The sequence below is a fragment of the Mustela nigripes genome, chromosome 12, assembly GCF_022355385.1.
Source record: "Mustela nigripes isolate SB6536 chromosome 12, MUSNIG.SB6536, whole genome shotgun sequence".
NCBI classification, from domain to species: domain Eukaryota; kingdom Metazoa; phylum Chordata; class Mammalia; order Carnivora; family Mustelidae; genus Mustela; species Mustela nigripes.
This window is the reverse complement of record NC_081568.1, coordinates 42,238,285-42,252,566: the sequence shown is the minus strand read 5'-3', so window position 1 is coordinate 42,252,566 and position 14,282 is coordinate 42,238,285. Positions and strand designations below refer to the sequence as shown.

Here is a 14,282-nt window from a genome sequence, read left to right as displayed (position 1 = left end):
ACAATCCTAGGGCTTTCTAAAGGGACTGACTCTTTTCTGGTCTGGGTGTTTGGCCCGCGTTTCTCCTGTGTCCAAGGGTGCGATCGGGTTGCAGGGGACTCACGGATGGCGGGAAGAGGGCCGTGTCCTTTTTGGTCACCCGCCCTGTCAGAACTTTAAATAGCCACCCTGCACCCACGCATGCATACCTCAGAGGAGCAGCAGCTGCAGACAAACCGGGGGGCAGCCACACGTCTGGCCAGGTCCTTCAGTGTGCGCACCGGGAGACGCAGGAGGTGGTTGGAGGCTCATCTTTGCACTTGCTTCTTACCCCTTTAAGGTGCACTGTATGTGGGCCACCCCAGTCCTGGCCCCCTCCCCTAGCCAGAATCTGCCACTGTTTTCCCAAATCACCCTGCCTCCATCTTAGGGTATCAGTGATGAGTTCTATGCTGATTTGTGTGCTTGTCTCTCTCCTCTGGGTTCAAAGCTCATGAAAGACAGGGGCAGGTCTTCTTTCTTCCTGAATCTTCTGCCCTTTGCATTGGAGCTGGCCCAGGCTGAGCACCCTTTCACCGTGCCATGGGTTCTGGCATCCCCAGCCCTCCTAGCTCTCAGCCCCTCTCCCAGCCCCTTGCTTCTCTGGGGTCATGTAGCTGACCCACATCTGACTTCTCTGTGAACCAGCCCATTGTGCATTCAGATTCAATGTCTGAGATACTCTTGCCCTGCCTCTCCTCCCTTTCACCCTGAAGACCCAGCCAGCTTGTCCTCAGATGCCAGCTGCCAGCTCAGTTTACCAGGCCCAAGGGGCATTATCTTTTCTTGGCACTGATTCTGAGGGTGGCTCCGGGCTTCCCTTGGGCCATGACCTCACCCTCAGATGCCAGTGGCTGGAAGGTTGCTGGAGCTGGAGAGCCGAGGGGACTGGGCCAGAGATCTGGGCTCTGTGGGGCCCTCAGCAAGACGCTTTCCTTCTTTGGGCTCAGTTTCTGTGTTTTTGTGATACAGATAATATTAAGTGCTTCTGCAAGTTGGAATCCCAGTAAAGGAGGCAAAAGGGCTTTGTAGACTGTAAAGTGCCATAAAAATATGAGGAGCTCCTGTAACTCTTACAGGGATCATTCCTACCCCTTGCACTCAGCCTGGCTTTCTCCTCCCTCCTGGGTCCTGGGAAGCTTGTACTGTGCTGTGGCTGGACGGAGCCACCGTCCCACAGGGCAAGGGTGCAGTCCTCGGGATGGGCTGTGGCAGGAGGTCCAGGGAGAGCTGTCCCTACCCTTGCCTGGGCTTCCTGTAGTCAGGGCTTAATTTCGGTGGAAGGGAACTCAGCCTAGACTCTGCCTATTGCCAGGGCTGAGAGTGTGATCGGGGGGTTGGGGCTGGGAACCCCGTTTAAGGCCATGGTCAGTGGCTTACCTTCTGCTTTTTCTCTCCCCAGGGTGCTAAGTACCGTGGCTCCATTCACGATTTCCCAGACTTTGACCCCGGCCAGGATGCCGAGGCCCTGTACACCGCCATGAAGGGCTTTGGTGGGTGCTCAGTCACCAGCGTGGGGGCGTTCCCCCATGGGGGCCCAGCCCAGAGGCCGTCTGGGGGCGAGGGTGGGGATAAGGTGTGGAGATGGGCTCACTCATTCTTTTGTCTCCCGTTTTTACTATTTTTCATCATTTTCTAATGAAATATTCCAGACCAACCCAAAGGTCTAAGGAATAATAGAAGCTTCCCCTGCAGGCCTGCCACGCAACTTGACAACTAGCCCATGCTTCCTCATGGAGTTGAAAGCTCCTTGGAAGGTCCCCTCCGGAAGCTTCAGCCCTGCCTTCCCCTTGGGGGGAACTGCTAACCCGAGTTTGATGCTGATGATTCTCTTTTATTTTTCTTGTTGTTGAAAGAACCCTATCTTGCCTGGGGTTTTCTAAGCCAAGTCTCACTGTGAAAGTTGGAGTGAGTCCTCGCTGCTCTCTGGGACTCATTTTCCTAACAGGTCTGATGAGGGGCTGGATCACAGGCCCTCTGAGCCCAAATGCTGTGGGTGCTGTGATCCTTCTCAGTCGGGGCTTGACCGGTCTCCATAGATCCTCCGCCACCGACATCCCCGCCTGATGAACAGAGAAGGCTGGTGCTGAGGACGGCAGGGAGCAGCCCTGGTGGGCTTCCTGGTGGCTGGTTGGGGGAGGGTCACCAGTGCCCTCCTGTCTTCCAGGCAGTGACAAGGAGGCCATCCTGGAGCTCATCACTTCTCGGAGCAACAGACAGCGACAGGAGATCTGTCAGAGCTACAAGTCCCTCTATGGCAAGGTAACCATGGCGACCGCGGGGCAGGTGGGGCGGGCCTGTGCATTCATTCAGGGTCTCTCCTGTTGTATCTTCATTCAGCCTCTGTGCTAGCCAGGCCCCATTCAGCCACAGATACATCCATGGTACTTGCTGTGTCCTTGGGCACTGGCTGGGTGCTGGTGCCCACAGGTGAATGGGACCTGCGAGGTGTGCACCCGTGGATTTCCAGATGGTGGGAGAGACACCCCATAAGCAAGGGAACAAACAGTGCTGTGGGGAGAGGCCCGGTGCCATAGGCTTGCTCCTGAACCGCCCTCTGCTCATTACGTAGCTTTGGGCAATTTCCCTGACGTCTCTACGCCCATTTCTTAGGGTTAATGAGAGCCCATACCTCCCAGACTGACACTGCCATGGGCTTATGTAGCCTGGTGCCTTACAGAGCAGGTGCTCTTTAAATGTAATTCTTATCCTAAGTGCTCCTCCTCTTCCTCCTCCATCTCCTTCTCCCTCCCCACCCCGACCCCCGACCCAGGACCTCATTGCTGACTTGAAGTATGAGCTGACAGGAAAGTTTGAACGACTGATTGTGGGTCTCATGAGGCCACTTGCCTATTGTGATGCCAAGGAAATTAAAGATGCCATCTCGGTAAGAAAGCATGGGTCTGCGTGTGTGTTGAGTGGGGGTGTGATATGTGGGGCAGATTCTGGTCTCTGCAGCAAGTACTCACAGAGCGCTGCTGTAAGAGGCTCAAACCCTGTCCCAGAGGAGTGCCACGGTCTCCTTCAGATGGCCAGATGTGGGACAGATGTTGGCGGGAGACAGACCTCAACGCAGCAGCTTCCAGCCCTGAGGAAGCAGGATATAGGGGCATAAAGACAAGTTGTGCCCAACACCCCAAGGCCAAGGGCATACTAAAGGAGGGCAGGAGGGCAGGCTCAGGGTGGCTTGAGAGGCGTCACAGAAGATGAGAGATCAAGTCACACCCAGAAGCCCCAGGGAGGATTTGGTTGATCAGAGTGGGAGTCCGGTCCTTCCAGCTGGATAAGAGGTCAGCAGAGGTGGTAGAGTGTGTTCAGGTCAGGAAGCGTGGCTAGCTCTGGTTGAAGGAGAGGGTGGCTCCCTAGCAAGTGGGGAAAAAGCAAAGCCCTTCAGTGCATCTGCACTTTATTGTCTGTAAAGTGCCTTGAGCTTTGTCCCAGATGACTGTTCAACATGAATTTACTTGCCATATTGGTAAGTTTAATGATGTGAGAGATCGCCTTTTCAATCTCCTTGTGATTTTGGCAGAGCCACTGGCATCATTTCCATTTCACGGATGAGAAAACAGGGGCCCAGAAAGACATTTTTTTTTTTTTAAGATTTTATTTATTTATTTGAGAGAGAGACAGTGAGAGAGAGCATGAGCACAGAGAAGGTCAGAGGGAGAAGCAGACTTCCCATGGAGCTGGGAGCCTGATATGGGACTCGATCCTGGGACTCCAGGATCATGACCTGAGCCGAAGGCAGTCGTCCAACCAACTGAGCCACCCAGGCGCCCCAGACATTTTTTTGATTGTATTTATTTATTTGAGAGAGAGACAGTGAGAGAGAGCATGAGTGAGGAGAAGGTCAGAGAGAGAAGCAGACTCCCCGTGGAGCTGAGAGCCCGATGCGGGACTCGATCCTGAGACTCCAGGATTATGACCCAAGTCAAAGGTAGTCGTCCAATCAACTGAGCCACCCTGGCGTCCCCAGAAAGACGTTTCTTAATGAAAGGTCAAAGCAAGCTGCTGGCAGAGGCAGGACTAGAACCTATGTCTTCTGAGTCTCAGGGCAGCAGATCCAGTCTGGTGCCCGAGAGCTGTGGTAGGGGCACCCTGAGTGTTGGGAGTGTCATAGCTCTGGCCACTCTAGGAAGGCAACCCATGGTTGCTGGTGGCCTCCCATCCCAGCCCTGACTCCCATGTCCCTTCTGTTCTCCCAGGGTATCGGCACCGATGAGAAGTGTCTCATTGAAATCTTGGCTTCTCGGACCAATGAGCAGATCCACCAGCTGGTGGCAGCATACAAAGATGGTGAGATGGGCAGGAGGGGCCATTCAGGACTTAGCTATGAAATGAGGGTAATTCCAAGAGTAGGGACGCTAAGGCTACCCATCGCCATCTTTCCTCTTGCCCTCTGATCTGTCATTTCTCCTTGTCAGAAATAGCTGCTCTGTGCAATGTTCTAGGTTCTCAGAATATGGTGGTGGGCAGAACCCATGTAGTCCCTGCCTCTTCGAATGTACAGATTAGTGAGGTAACAAGGGTTACAGACAATACGCAGGTCAACACAATGATAACACATTGTTACACAATGAAGTAACAAGAATCAAACTTTAATTCTGGAGGACGTTCTCCAGATAAGTGTGTTGGGAGGGAATGAGGAGTCCGTTGTGTAAGGAATAGGGAGAAGATCCTGGCAGGCAGAGGGAATGGCAAGCCCAAAGGCCCTGGGGCAGAAATTAGCCTAGTAGCTAGTGTGAGGCCAGAGTGGTAAAGGGCAAGGCAGGATCACACAGGGCCTTGCAGCCCAAGAGAAAGAGGCGATGCTTGATTCCAAGTCTAGCGGGAAGCAGGGGAGCCTGTGATCGGAGAGGGCTTTAAAAGTCACCCTTGTTGCTGTGGATTGGAGAGGGAGGGGGAACAGAAGCAGGGGAAATAGTTAGAAGGCTCTAGCCACTGTCCAGGTAGGTGACCACAGTACCTGGAGTAGGATGGCACAGGTGTGGATGGAGGAAGTAGACAGGTTCCATCTCAGTGTGTCAGGGGTCAGTACAGAAACCTGTGAGAGTACATGTTGGGTCTTACCGTGACAGCCCGGAGCCTGGATGCTGGGATCATACTGGGGACAACAGGGACCTTTATCCTGGATCCCTGAGGTCTCATGGGGATGGGACTAGAGCTTGTGTTCCTTTCCTGCAGCCTATGAGAGAGACCTGGAGGCTGACATCATCGGTGACACCTCTGGCCACTTCCAGAAGATGCTCATGGTCCTGCTCCAGGTTGGTCCACATTGGGGTCCTCCCGGAAGTTCCCTACCAGAGTGCAGGCAGAGGGCCATGGGTACCATCTGCCTCTTGTCCCAGACAGGGTGGCCTGTGAGAGGTTCCTTGGTGGCTCCTCGGGTATAAAGTCCTCCTCAGCTGTGGCTACTCCCCAACTGCCCATTTATCCTTGAACTTGAGATGTTTTCTCTCTCTCACCTGGGTGTGGAATCCGAGCATGGAGGGGTTTGCTGTGTCGCCCCTGGTTTGTGCAGGCAGGTGATCCACATATCCCTTTGCACACATCTCTGCTCTCTTGTGCCCAGGAAAATCTTCCCGTGACCTCCATCCTCTCTTCACACCCACCCCTCCCCCTCCTCTCCAGGCCTCCCTCCCGCCATTGCTTCCCCAGCCACGGCTGCCACGGCTGCCACGGCTGGCACGTCCACAAGTCACCCGCAGGGATGTGACATTTCTGGGGCTGCCTGCACTGCGTCTCCCACAGCCAAGCCCTGCCGCTCCTCCCTCCCATCCCCAAAGACATAAGAAGGACCATGAAGTCAGGGCTGCAGACTGGTTTCCATTTGCCAAGCTGATTTTTTTTTCTCCCTGGTTTTCCTACACAATGTTTTTTTTAAATATTTGAGTTAGTTACTAACATTTAAAAATGGGGAATTTTTACTCAAAAGCCAGATTTCTACATTCTTTAGAATAATGGAAAGTTCCGGCACCAGCAGGCCTGCATTTTGTATGGCTGCAGAGCGTTGGAAAACATGACCCACCCTGCTGCTTCCCCTTCACCTGCCCGGCTCCCCGGAAATTCTCGCACTGAGCAGTTTCAAGCCCAGGTCCAAGGAGCACGCTTGTGGGAAGCTTTATATAGGAATTAAGCCATTTCTCTGTTTCTTTCACTTCCTCTGCTCCCATACACAGTTGACCCCAGCTGCTCCCAGGTCGATTTCTCCATTGCCATAGGAACCCATATCCCACAGTAAGCAGCTGGGGGATTACTGGAAACAGCAGGAATGGGCAAGTGTGACCTTTCCCCCCAAGTTCAAAGTTTTGGAGAGTTCCAGCTCCTTTTCAACATCTAACACCAGGGGGGCAGTGCCACAGCATGGATTGTGAATGTGCGGGCTCTGTCTTCTGAAGCTGTGTCTCCAGGAGAGCCCAGGGGATTCATAGTCCAGAGGAGGAGGAGAGAAGCGTAGGGCTGACCCGTGCCCACGGAAGCACGATGCCCGCTTGGGCTGGCCCCATCCTTTGCGAGTTCCTTTGTTGGATGGGGCACTGAGCCTGGGCGGAGCAGCAGAAACACCAATAGCATTGTGTGCCTTCACTGCTTGTGAGCTCGGATCTCAGGGCCCAAGTCTCAGATCCTCCCTGCTGAGTTTTCTGGGTCAAGGTCTGTGAGCCCCCAGTGGAACGCCGGTGTGCAATCTTTTTAGCCCTGTAGTATCATTTTCCATGGGCATCGTGAGCCATACCAGGACCTGTATGGGGTCCTGTTCTCAGTACAGGCTCTGGCTGGCTCTGGGATGGGGCACCTAGAGGGACCTTGGTCATTCTCAGGACTCTCCCCTTTGTTCTCAACTCCAAGGATGAAGGGAAAAGCCAACAAACCCCGTGATTCCCCACAAAATAGATGCTTCAGTCTTGATGTAGTGGCAGCTGAAGTCACTGCTCCAAGACCCGCCTGGGCCACCATACTTTCTCTACTGTCCTGTTCTCTCCCTGGTATCCACACCACTCCCATCTCCCTGGCCCTGGTATGTTAATCCCATGTCCCTGTGTTTCTGCTCAGGGAACCAGGGAGGCGGATGATGTTGTGAGCGAGGACTTGGTACAGCAGGACGTCCAGGTAAACCAGCACTGACCAGGGGCTCTTGGGGCACAGCAAGGGAACTCCGAGAGCTAGTTGCTTGGGGATCCGGGGAAGGGCTAGGGGCCAAGTAATTTGCATCAAATACCAGAAATAACTGATTCATGGCCGGTGTTTTATACAGTGCTTTGTTGAAGAAAGGACTTAAATTGTCTTTCAAAGGTACGCAACATATATAAAGTTGGTGAGATATATTTTGGAGCTTTTGTCATTTGTTCCTTTATTCATTCAGTTAACTAATATGTGTTGAATACCTACTATGTGCCGGGCACTCTGCCAAGCACTGGGGGATCACTACTGATGAAAATCACACAGTACCAGGAGAGAAAGGCATATATTAGTCATACAAACACCGTCTCTAGGGATATAGCATTACATTCAAGGTGTTTTGAGCCCCACTGTGTGCATGCAACACGGCAAGGGTAGATACAGAGAATGCTAAGACATAGTCCCTGTCTTTGAGGAGCCCATGCCATAGTGGGAAGACAGGCTTATAAAGAAGTTGTTATACAGTGGAGCAAAGCAATAGAGAAGTAGAAACCTATGGGAGCCTAGAAGAGGGAAGGAGGGGAAGAAAGAGGACTCCACCTTGGGGACATCAGGAAATGCTTCAAGAACAAATGGGACATTTAATCTGGGCCTTGAACGTTGAGTTGGAGTGTCCCCAGAAAGAAAGGAGGGTATACAGGTGTATGCAGAGGTCCTGAGGCTACCAGTTACTCGTATGTTCAGGGATTCAGCAGCAGCTGATTCGCTTGGCCAGCAAGTTCTGTCTCCTTTCCATGAAGTCCTTCCTCTTCCCCTTCAGGACCTGTACGAGGCAGGGGAACTGAAATGGGGAACAGATGAAGCCCAGTTCATTTACATTTTGGGAAATCGCAGCAAGCAGCATCTTCGGTTGGGTAAGTTCCAGAGAACAAGGACCTACAGCTGCTCCCCTGGAGTTGTGCCAACGATTCCATTCTTTTTTTCCTTTGCTACTAATAGAGCAGGGTAGTTACTTCACCTACAATGCAAATACTAGTCCTGATTTTATTAGATGGTGGTTTGTGTAGTCCCTCAGGAAAGTCATTGACAGGATGCTCAACCTTCCCAGCTGAATACCTGCTTCCTGTTGGAGTGTGAGGTACACATAAGTCCCTCACGTCATACACGGCCTAGCTGCATGGTGACTGGTGGTGTGCTTGACCTCCCTGCTGGCCAGCTCCTCAAAGACCAGCCCTGACTTCATGGTGGGCACTCTGGTCCTGGCCTCCCCTTCTGAAGTCCTGGCTTCTCCTGCCTTCTGGGGCACTCTCAACACCCCTGTCTCTCTGACTCAGTGTTTGATGAGTATCTGAAGACCACTGGGAAGCCAATCGAAGCCAGCATCCGAGGAGAGCTGTCTGGGGACTTCGAGAAGCTGATGCTGGCTGTGGGTATGTCCTGACCTTGCATTCCCAGGGGCTTTGGGGGATTCTGGGATTCTGGCCCAGGAACAAGAGCCCAAGAATGGGAAAGAGGGATTACATGATCTGGAGGCAGGAAGGAGAAAATCGGACGCACAGTGAGTTCTGCGGGTTGGCCAAGGCCACATGAAGTCAGGGAGGCAGGGAGTGGAGCCTTGGGGGGCTGACTTCCTGTCACTCCCTCCTGTGAGATAGAGCAGGCGGGGCAAGATAGAGCTATGAGCCCGGGCCCAGAGGAAGAACCAGCAGGAGAGCAGACTTGTGTGGGGCCCATACCACATGCGGCGTGCTGTGTGGAGTGTTTAATCTTGAAAAAAGACCCAGGAGAGGGGCATGATCTCCACTTCACAGATAAGGAGACCGTATCTCGCAGAGGCTATGTCACTTGCCAAGGGGTAGTTCAGTCATGACTTGGGGTATCATAGGCACAGGGCACACCAGGATCTGACTAGTCGGTTGGTCGACCCAAGATTCCAACCCAGGACTTCTCCCAAATCTGCTCTTGACTTGGGACAAGTCTCCTGTCCTCTCTGGGCTTCAGTTCCCTCATCTGATAAATGGGGGTGGGGGTGAGGCCCTGCCTGACCCAGAGGCCCTCAGAAGCTCGACATGGCAAGAGGCAGTCTGTCCGAGTCTGGGGAGGGTTGTGTGCGTGTTTCCTGGGGGAGAGCTCTAGCCCCAGCCTCCTCCTCCTTCCCGGAGCTGTCCCCAACCCACTCTGCTTTAGGCAGTCAGGTTCTGGCCTGCTCTCCTAGCAGGATCCAAAGTGACGTAGCTGCCGATACCCTTGTGGCCGCAGCAGGACGAACAGAAACACCCCTCCCAGCTCTACCGCAGGTGCTGCTCCCCACCTGGGCCTGCTCCCTGCCAGCCCCCCAGCAGACTAGAAAGACGAAGTGGGTCTTTAAGAGGCACAGCCCACATTTCACCAGCCCAGTTCCCGATTTCTCGAAGTTCTGGGTTTGTGTTAAAGGGGGTGGCGCCTTGGGTTATCAGGAGCCTGGATCCATCCTGGGTTTGCCCTTCGTGGTCCCTAAGGGGTAGGAATAAAGAAGGGGTCAGGCCACCCCAACCCATTCCGAGACAGCTGGAGTAACTCTGCCTCTCCTTCCCTCTTCCCAGTGAAATGTATCCGGAGCACTCCAGAATATTTTGCGGAAAGGCTCTTCAAAGCGATGAAGGTGTGTGTGTGGGGGGGGGGGGGGGAATCAGTGGGAAAGAGCTGTGGAGGGGGTCTCTGCCCATCCCCATGGGACTGTAGAGACATTCTGACAAGTCTGTAGGGCCCACTGGCCAAAGAGAGCCCTCAGGGGATTGACTACAGGAGAGAGTGATGGCCCTTTTTCCAGGCGAGCTCCTGAGCTTGGGTCACTGTCCGGGCGCACGCCTGCCCACCCAGATACCTGCTTCCGCCTCGTGATTGATAACAGGGTATTATGACAGCTCACACTGGACCCATCCAGCCAGAGGAGCTAGAAACCCACACGTTTCAAAAATATTAATTGACCAGAATGTTTCTGTACAGTGGATGTAGATTAGACCACTTTGGAAGATACTTGTCGTTGTCGGCTAAGACTCGCAATGTTTACCCCTGTGGCCCAGCGATTCTACCCTAAGCATGTACATGAGAACAGTGATTCCCACTGTTTTGCCCACAGGACACACAGAAACTGATGATAGTTCTATAGCACAACAGGACCCATGAATGCAGAGGCCACAGACCCAAGGCCCAGGAGCTCAGGCCTTCGTGGCATCAGTCGGCCATCCCAAGGGCAAGGGAAATATGGCCCATTCTCTTTCAGAGGGAGGTCGGGCAGCTCAGCCCAGGAGAGAAGGTTCCTGTGTGCATGCATTCCAAAGAATGTGGCAGTTTCTTCTAAATTTTTTACAACCCAGTGTCCATCAGGCGTAGCAAAAGAAATAAATGCAAAGTGGTTTGTTTACAGTGTTCCAAGATATCTAACCATAAACAATGTGTACTTAGAGTTATACAGTTATGGTAAAATTGTCAAGGAAACCAAGGATGGACCTGACATATGAAAGGAGGAAGGAAATTAAAGCAAGAGGGACACATAGGGAGCTTCAGGGGAAAGGCAATGTTTTGTTTCTTTTGTTCTTAATTTTAATGTGTTAGCACAAAAATTGTATTTTTCAACCAACTGGGGGCTCTCAGTCGTCTGGCCTCCTCTCATGTTCCTGTCCCCCAAACCCACTTGTCTTCCAGGGCCTGGGGACTCGGGACAACACCCTGATCCGCATCATGGTCACCCGCAGTGAGCTGGACATGCTTGACATTCGGGAGATATTCCGGACCAAGTATGAGAAGTCCCTGTATAGCATGATCAAGGTGAGCGGAGCCAACAGGGTACGGAGAGGAGCGGAGGGCTTGGGAACCACTCCTAGGAGGAAAGAACAGTCCTGAGGAGCTGGGAGCCTCTTGGGAACCCCAGGAGCCCCTGCCTCATGGCACGTTCAGGGCACATGAGATAACTCAACAGAGAAGTAAATGTCTGGTGGTGCTTATGAGTCAAGAAGCTCAAAAGGAAGGCGGACCTGGGTCAGGAAGGGCACGCGGGCGGAGTTAAGGATGAGGACTCCATCCCAAGGGCAGTGAGCTCAGGCTGCAGAAGTCAGGGTAGAACTCTTGGCCCCGGGCCACGTGATCTGTGATGACTGCGATGTCCAGCCTCTGACACTCGGCCAAGAGACACATAGAGGGTTGGGTATTTTTCTTTTTGGGGGTGGTGAGTGAGATAAAGCTTTCTGAGTTCAAGCTATGCTCCCCGAGTGTTATAGATATTAAATGCAACAATGGTTCATGGGAAGTGTTTGGAAAAAGCTAGTGAAAGTAAAGACAAGGCAGCCTGTTGCCTTCAGAACTTCTCACAGCCTTTAATTGGTTAAATCCATCATGAAGCTCTGAGAGAGGCATAAAATAAGCTACATCCATTGGTCTGGGTTTGGCGTTTCCTGGTGTTTTGGTTCATGGAACCCTATTTCCATGGACTATTTCACATGGGGGTGCTGGGCTGGGGATGGTCAGAGAGTAGAAGTGTGCTGGGGCCAGCTCCCATGGGCTTCACGTTCAGTGAAATCCTATGGGTAGCTTGAAAGTATCCCTGTTGGACGTGTTTACACCACGGAAATTGGCAGATATTAGAAATTAGGGCTGGGGCGCCTGGGTGGCTCAGTGGGTTAAGCCGCTGCCTTCGGCTCAGGTCATGATCTCGCGTCCTGGGATCGAGTCCCACATGGGGCTCTCTGCTCAGCAGGGAGCCTGCTTCCTCCTCTCTCTCTCTCTGCCTGCCTCTCCAACTACTTGTGATTTCTCTCTGTCAAATAAATAAATAAAATCTTTAAAAAAAAAAAAAAAAAGAAAGAAAGAAATTAGGGCTTTTTAACCTTCTCCCCTCCCCGAGAGCTGGTTGTTCAGGACTTGCCAGCACACCACTGCTTGGTGGTCTCTGCCACCCCAGACCAGAGGAGAGTCAGTATTGCCACAAATAAGTGTTCAGCCTTCCCCTATTTTGGGCTCTGCGCAACCTCCCCTCCTTATCCGAGGGGAGCACAAGGGTGAGAGGTCACCTTTCTCTGTCTCACTTTCTCCCCAGAACGACACATCCGGTGATTACAAGAAGGCTCTGCTGAAACTCTGTGGGGGTGATGATGAGTAAGTGGCTCCTGGACCCTGGGCTGGAGGGGGTGGCCTGAGTGGGGGGAGCGGTGGCAGGCCAGGCTCCCCTGGCCCTCATCCTGATGGATGCATGGACTGGATGAGCTTGGGGATTCTTCAGTGCCTGGTGAAAGTCTGTGAGTGTGTGTGACGGGAATGGGCTCTCCCAGACTGGGGGAGGGGTGGGGGTGTCTGCTCCCATGTGGGTGTGGACTGGGAATCCAGAACAGGGGGGTCCAAGCCCCGCTACCTCATAACTGCTTCCCATTTCATCATCTGTTCGATGGAAAAAATACAGGTGCCCGGTCTGCCTGCTCCTTTATTCAGCACGTTCGTGCCCAGTATGTTCTGGGACAGGCCTCTTGGCAGGGAAGCCCTGGTGAAGCCCCCAGCCCGGTGGGGCTTCCGGACCAGGGCCTACATGTGGGGTCGTCACGGGATAGGGAAAGTCTCTGTGCCTGGGAACGCACAGATCGGGGCACTCTCCCAGACTGCGGGTAGAGAAGCAGAGGCCTGAGGGAGACCTTAAGGAGGAGGAGGTGAAGAGAGGCTCTGAAGGAGAGTGGGTGGAGGAAAGACCTAGAGACGACCACGTTCAGCCTGGTTCGTTTCTGTACCTGATGCTGCACTTTTGCTGGGGCCGGGAAGAAAAGAGGGTGAGAGGTGGGCAGGGCCTGGGGGCCTCCTGCTGGCAGAAGAACCTCTCCTGGGGTAGTGGGAGCCGTGGGAGAGACGACACTGGGTGTGACTTGACCAGATTTGTGGACTAGGAGGGGAGCCATAGGTCCTCTGACTTCCTCTCCCAGAGCTTATAAGGATCCAGTGAAGTAAGGGATACGAGAACCTTCTGTTAACCTTTGACAAGTGCCTTGGGGGCTGATTTCAGTTCCACAGACATTTACTCAGCATCTTGTAAGCCCAGGTAGTTTGCAGGAGGAGAAAGCGAGGGGACATGGCTGTAAGCTGGTAACTGAGCTTGTTTGAGAGGGGAGAGTCGGGTAGAAATCACTCAAATCACGAGGGAGAAAGGGGAGGACAGAGTATTCAAGAAATCCTCTCCTGCTGGGAACATAGAGCCTAGAAGGCAGCTGGGCAGACCGAGCGCTGCAGGGGGTCTCAGGAGAAGGTAGAAGGTTTCTAAAAATGGAGGGGAGGCTCTGGATGGATGAGGCTTGATAGGAGGTAAAGCAAGATGGATTTACTTCAAGTGTGTGGCTGTGTGTGTGTGTGTGTGTCCTTGTCCGTGTGCATACATGGCTGTTGCTGTGTGTGTGGTCTTGCCCACGATGACCTTCCCTTCTATCCTCTCCCCAACCCCCTCCATTCCAGTGCTGCTGGCCAGTTCTTCCCGGAGGCAGCGCAGGTGGCCTATCAGATGTGGGAGCTTAGTGCAGTGGCCCGAGTAGAGGTCAGACCCTCCCCACCTCCTGCTTGACCTCTTGACCACAAGCTTCCGGTCTTCTGCTCGCACCTTCCCGCTGCTCCGGTTGGCACCCAGCTGCCCCCTGGCGGCCAACCTGAGACATCGGTTCTCACATCTGAAGCTTCTTTGTCTTCCAGGAGTGATGAGTTTGGTGGGCGGGCACTCTGCTGTGGGCCTCTGATTCCCGCCCTAACTTCTAACACGCAGGGGAGCGTTGGGGGCCCGCTGAGTACTAACAAGGCTTGCTGAACGGAGACATGTCTGGTTCTGTGGATGGGCCTGTGTCATCCTCGGTCAGACAGTTGGCCTCTGGAGGCTTCCAGATGGTCTGTCACCCCTCAGGGCGCTGGGTGACTCGAGGTTGTTCTGACCATCCTGAGACCCAGGGTCCGCGGACGTACTGGGGGCTAACCATTCCAGGGACTAGTAGCCCTTGGTCTACGTGAAAATAATTTGGCACGTTGCATTCTCTCTGTTACTCATGGAGCCATTTTTGGCAGGTCCCTACCTCTCCCGGCCTCTGTCTCCATCTTTCGAGCGAGGTGTTAGACACGGCAAACTTAGTGCCTTCCAAGGGCTCTTGAGCACTGAT

The 14,282-nt window shown here is 53.4% G+C and overlaps 1 protein-coding gene across 2 annotated transcripts in view; it reads left to right on the top strand.

Annotated features, from left to right (window-relative positions):
- ANXA6 (annexin A6) overlaps positions 1-14,282 on the top strand; it is a 46,608-nt gene that overhangs the window by 13,020 nt on the left and 19,306 nt on the right. For both annotated transcript variants that reach the window (XM_059417189.1, XM_059417188.1), the window contains exons 3-14: positions 1,421-1,511; positions 2,186-2,280; positions 2,792-2,905; positions 4,224-4,314; positions 5,203-5,282; positions 7,069-7,125; positions 7,955-8,048; positions 8,469-8,564; positions 9,717-9,775; positions 10,819-10,941; positions 12,206-12,264; positions 13,597-13,675. In XM_059417189.1, the coding sequence (XP_059273172.1) occupies positions 1,421-1,511; positions 2,186-2,280; positions 2,792-2,905; positions 4,224-4,314; positions 5,203-5,282; positions 7,069-7,125; positions 7,955-8,048; positions 8,469-8,564; positions 9,717-9,775; positions 10,819-10,941; positions 12,206-12,264; positions 13,597-13,675 (1,038 nt within the window). The remainder of the gene's footprint in view (positions 1-1,420; positions 1,512-2,185; positions 2,281-2,791; positions 2,906-4,223; positions 4,315-5,202; positions 5,283-7,068; positions 7,126-7,954; positions 8,049-8,468; positions 8,565-9,716; positions 9,776-10,818; positions 10,942-12,205; positions 12,265-13,596; positions 13,676-14,282) is intronic.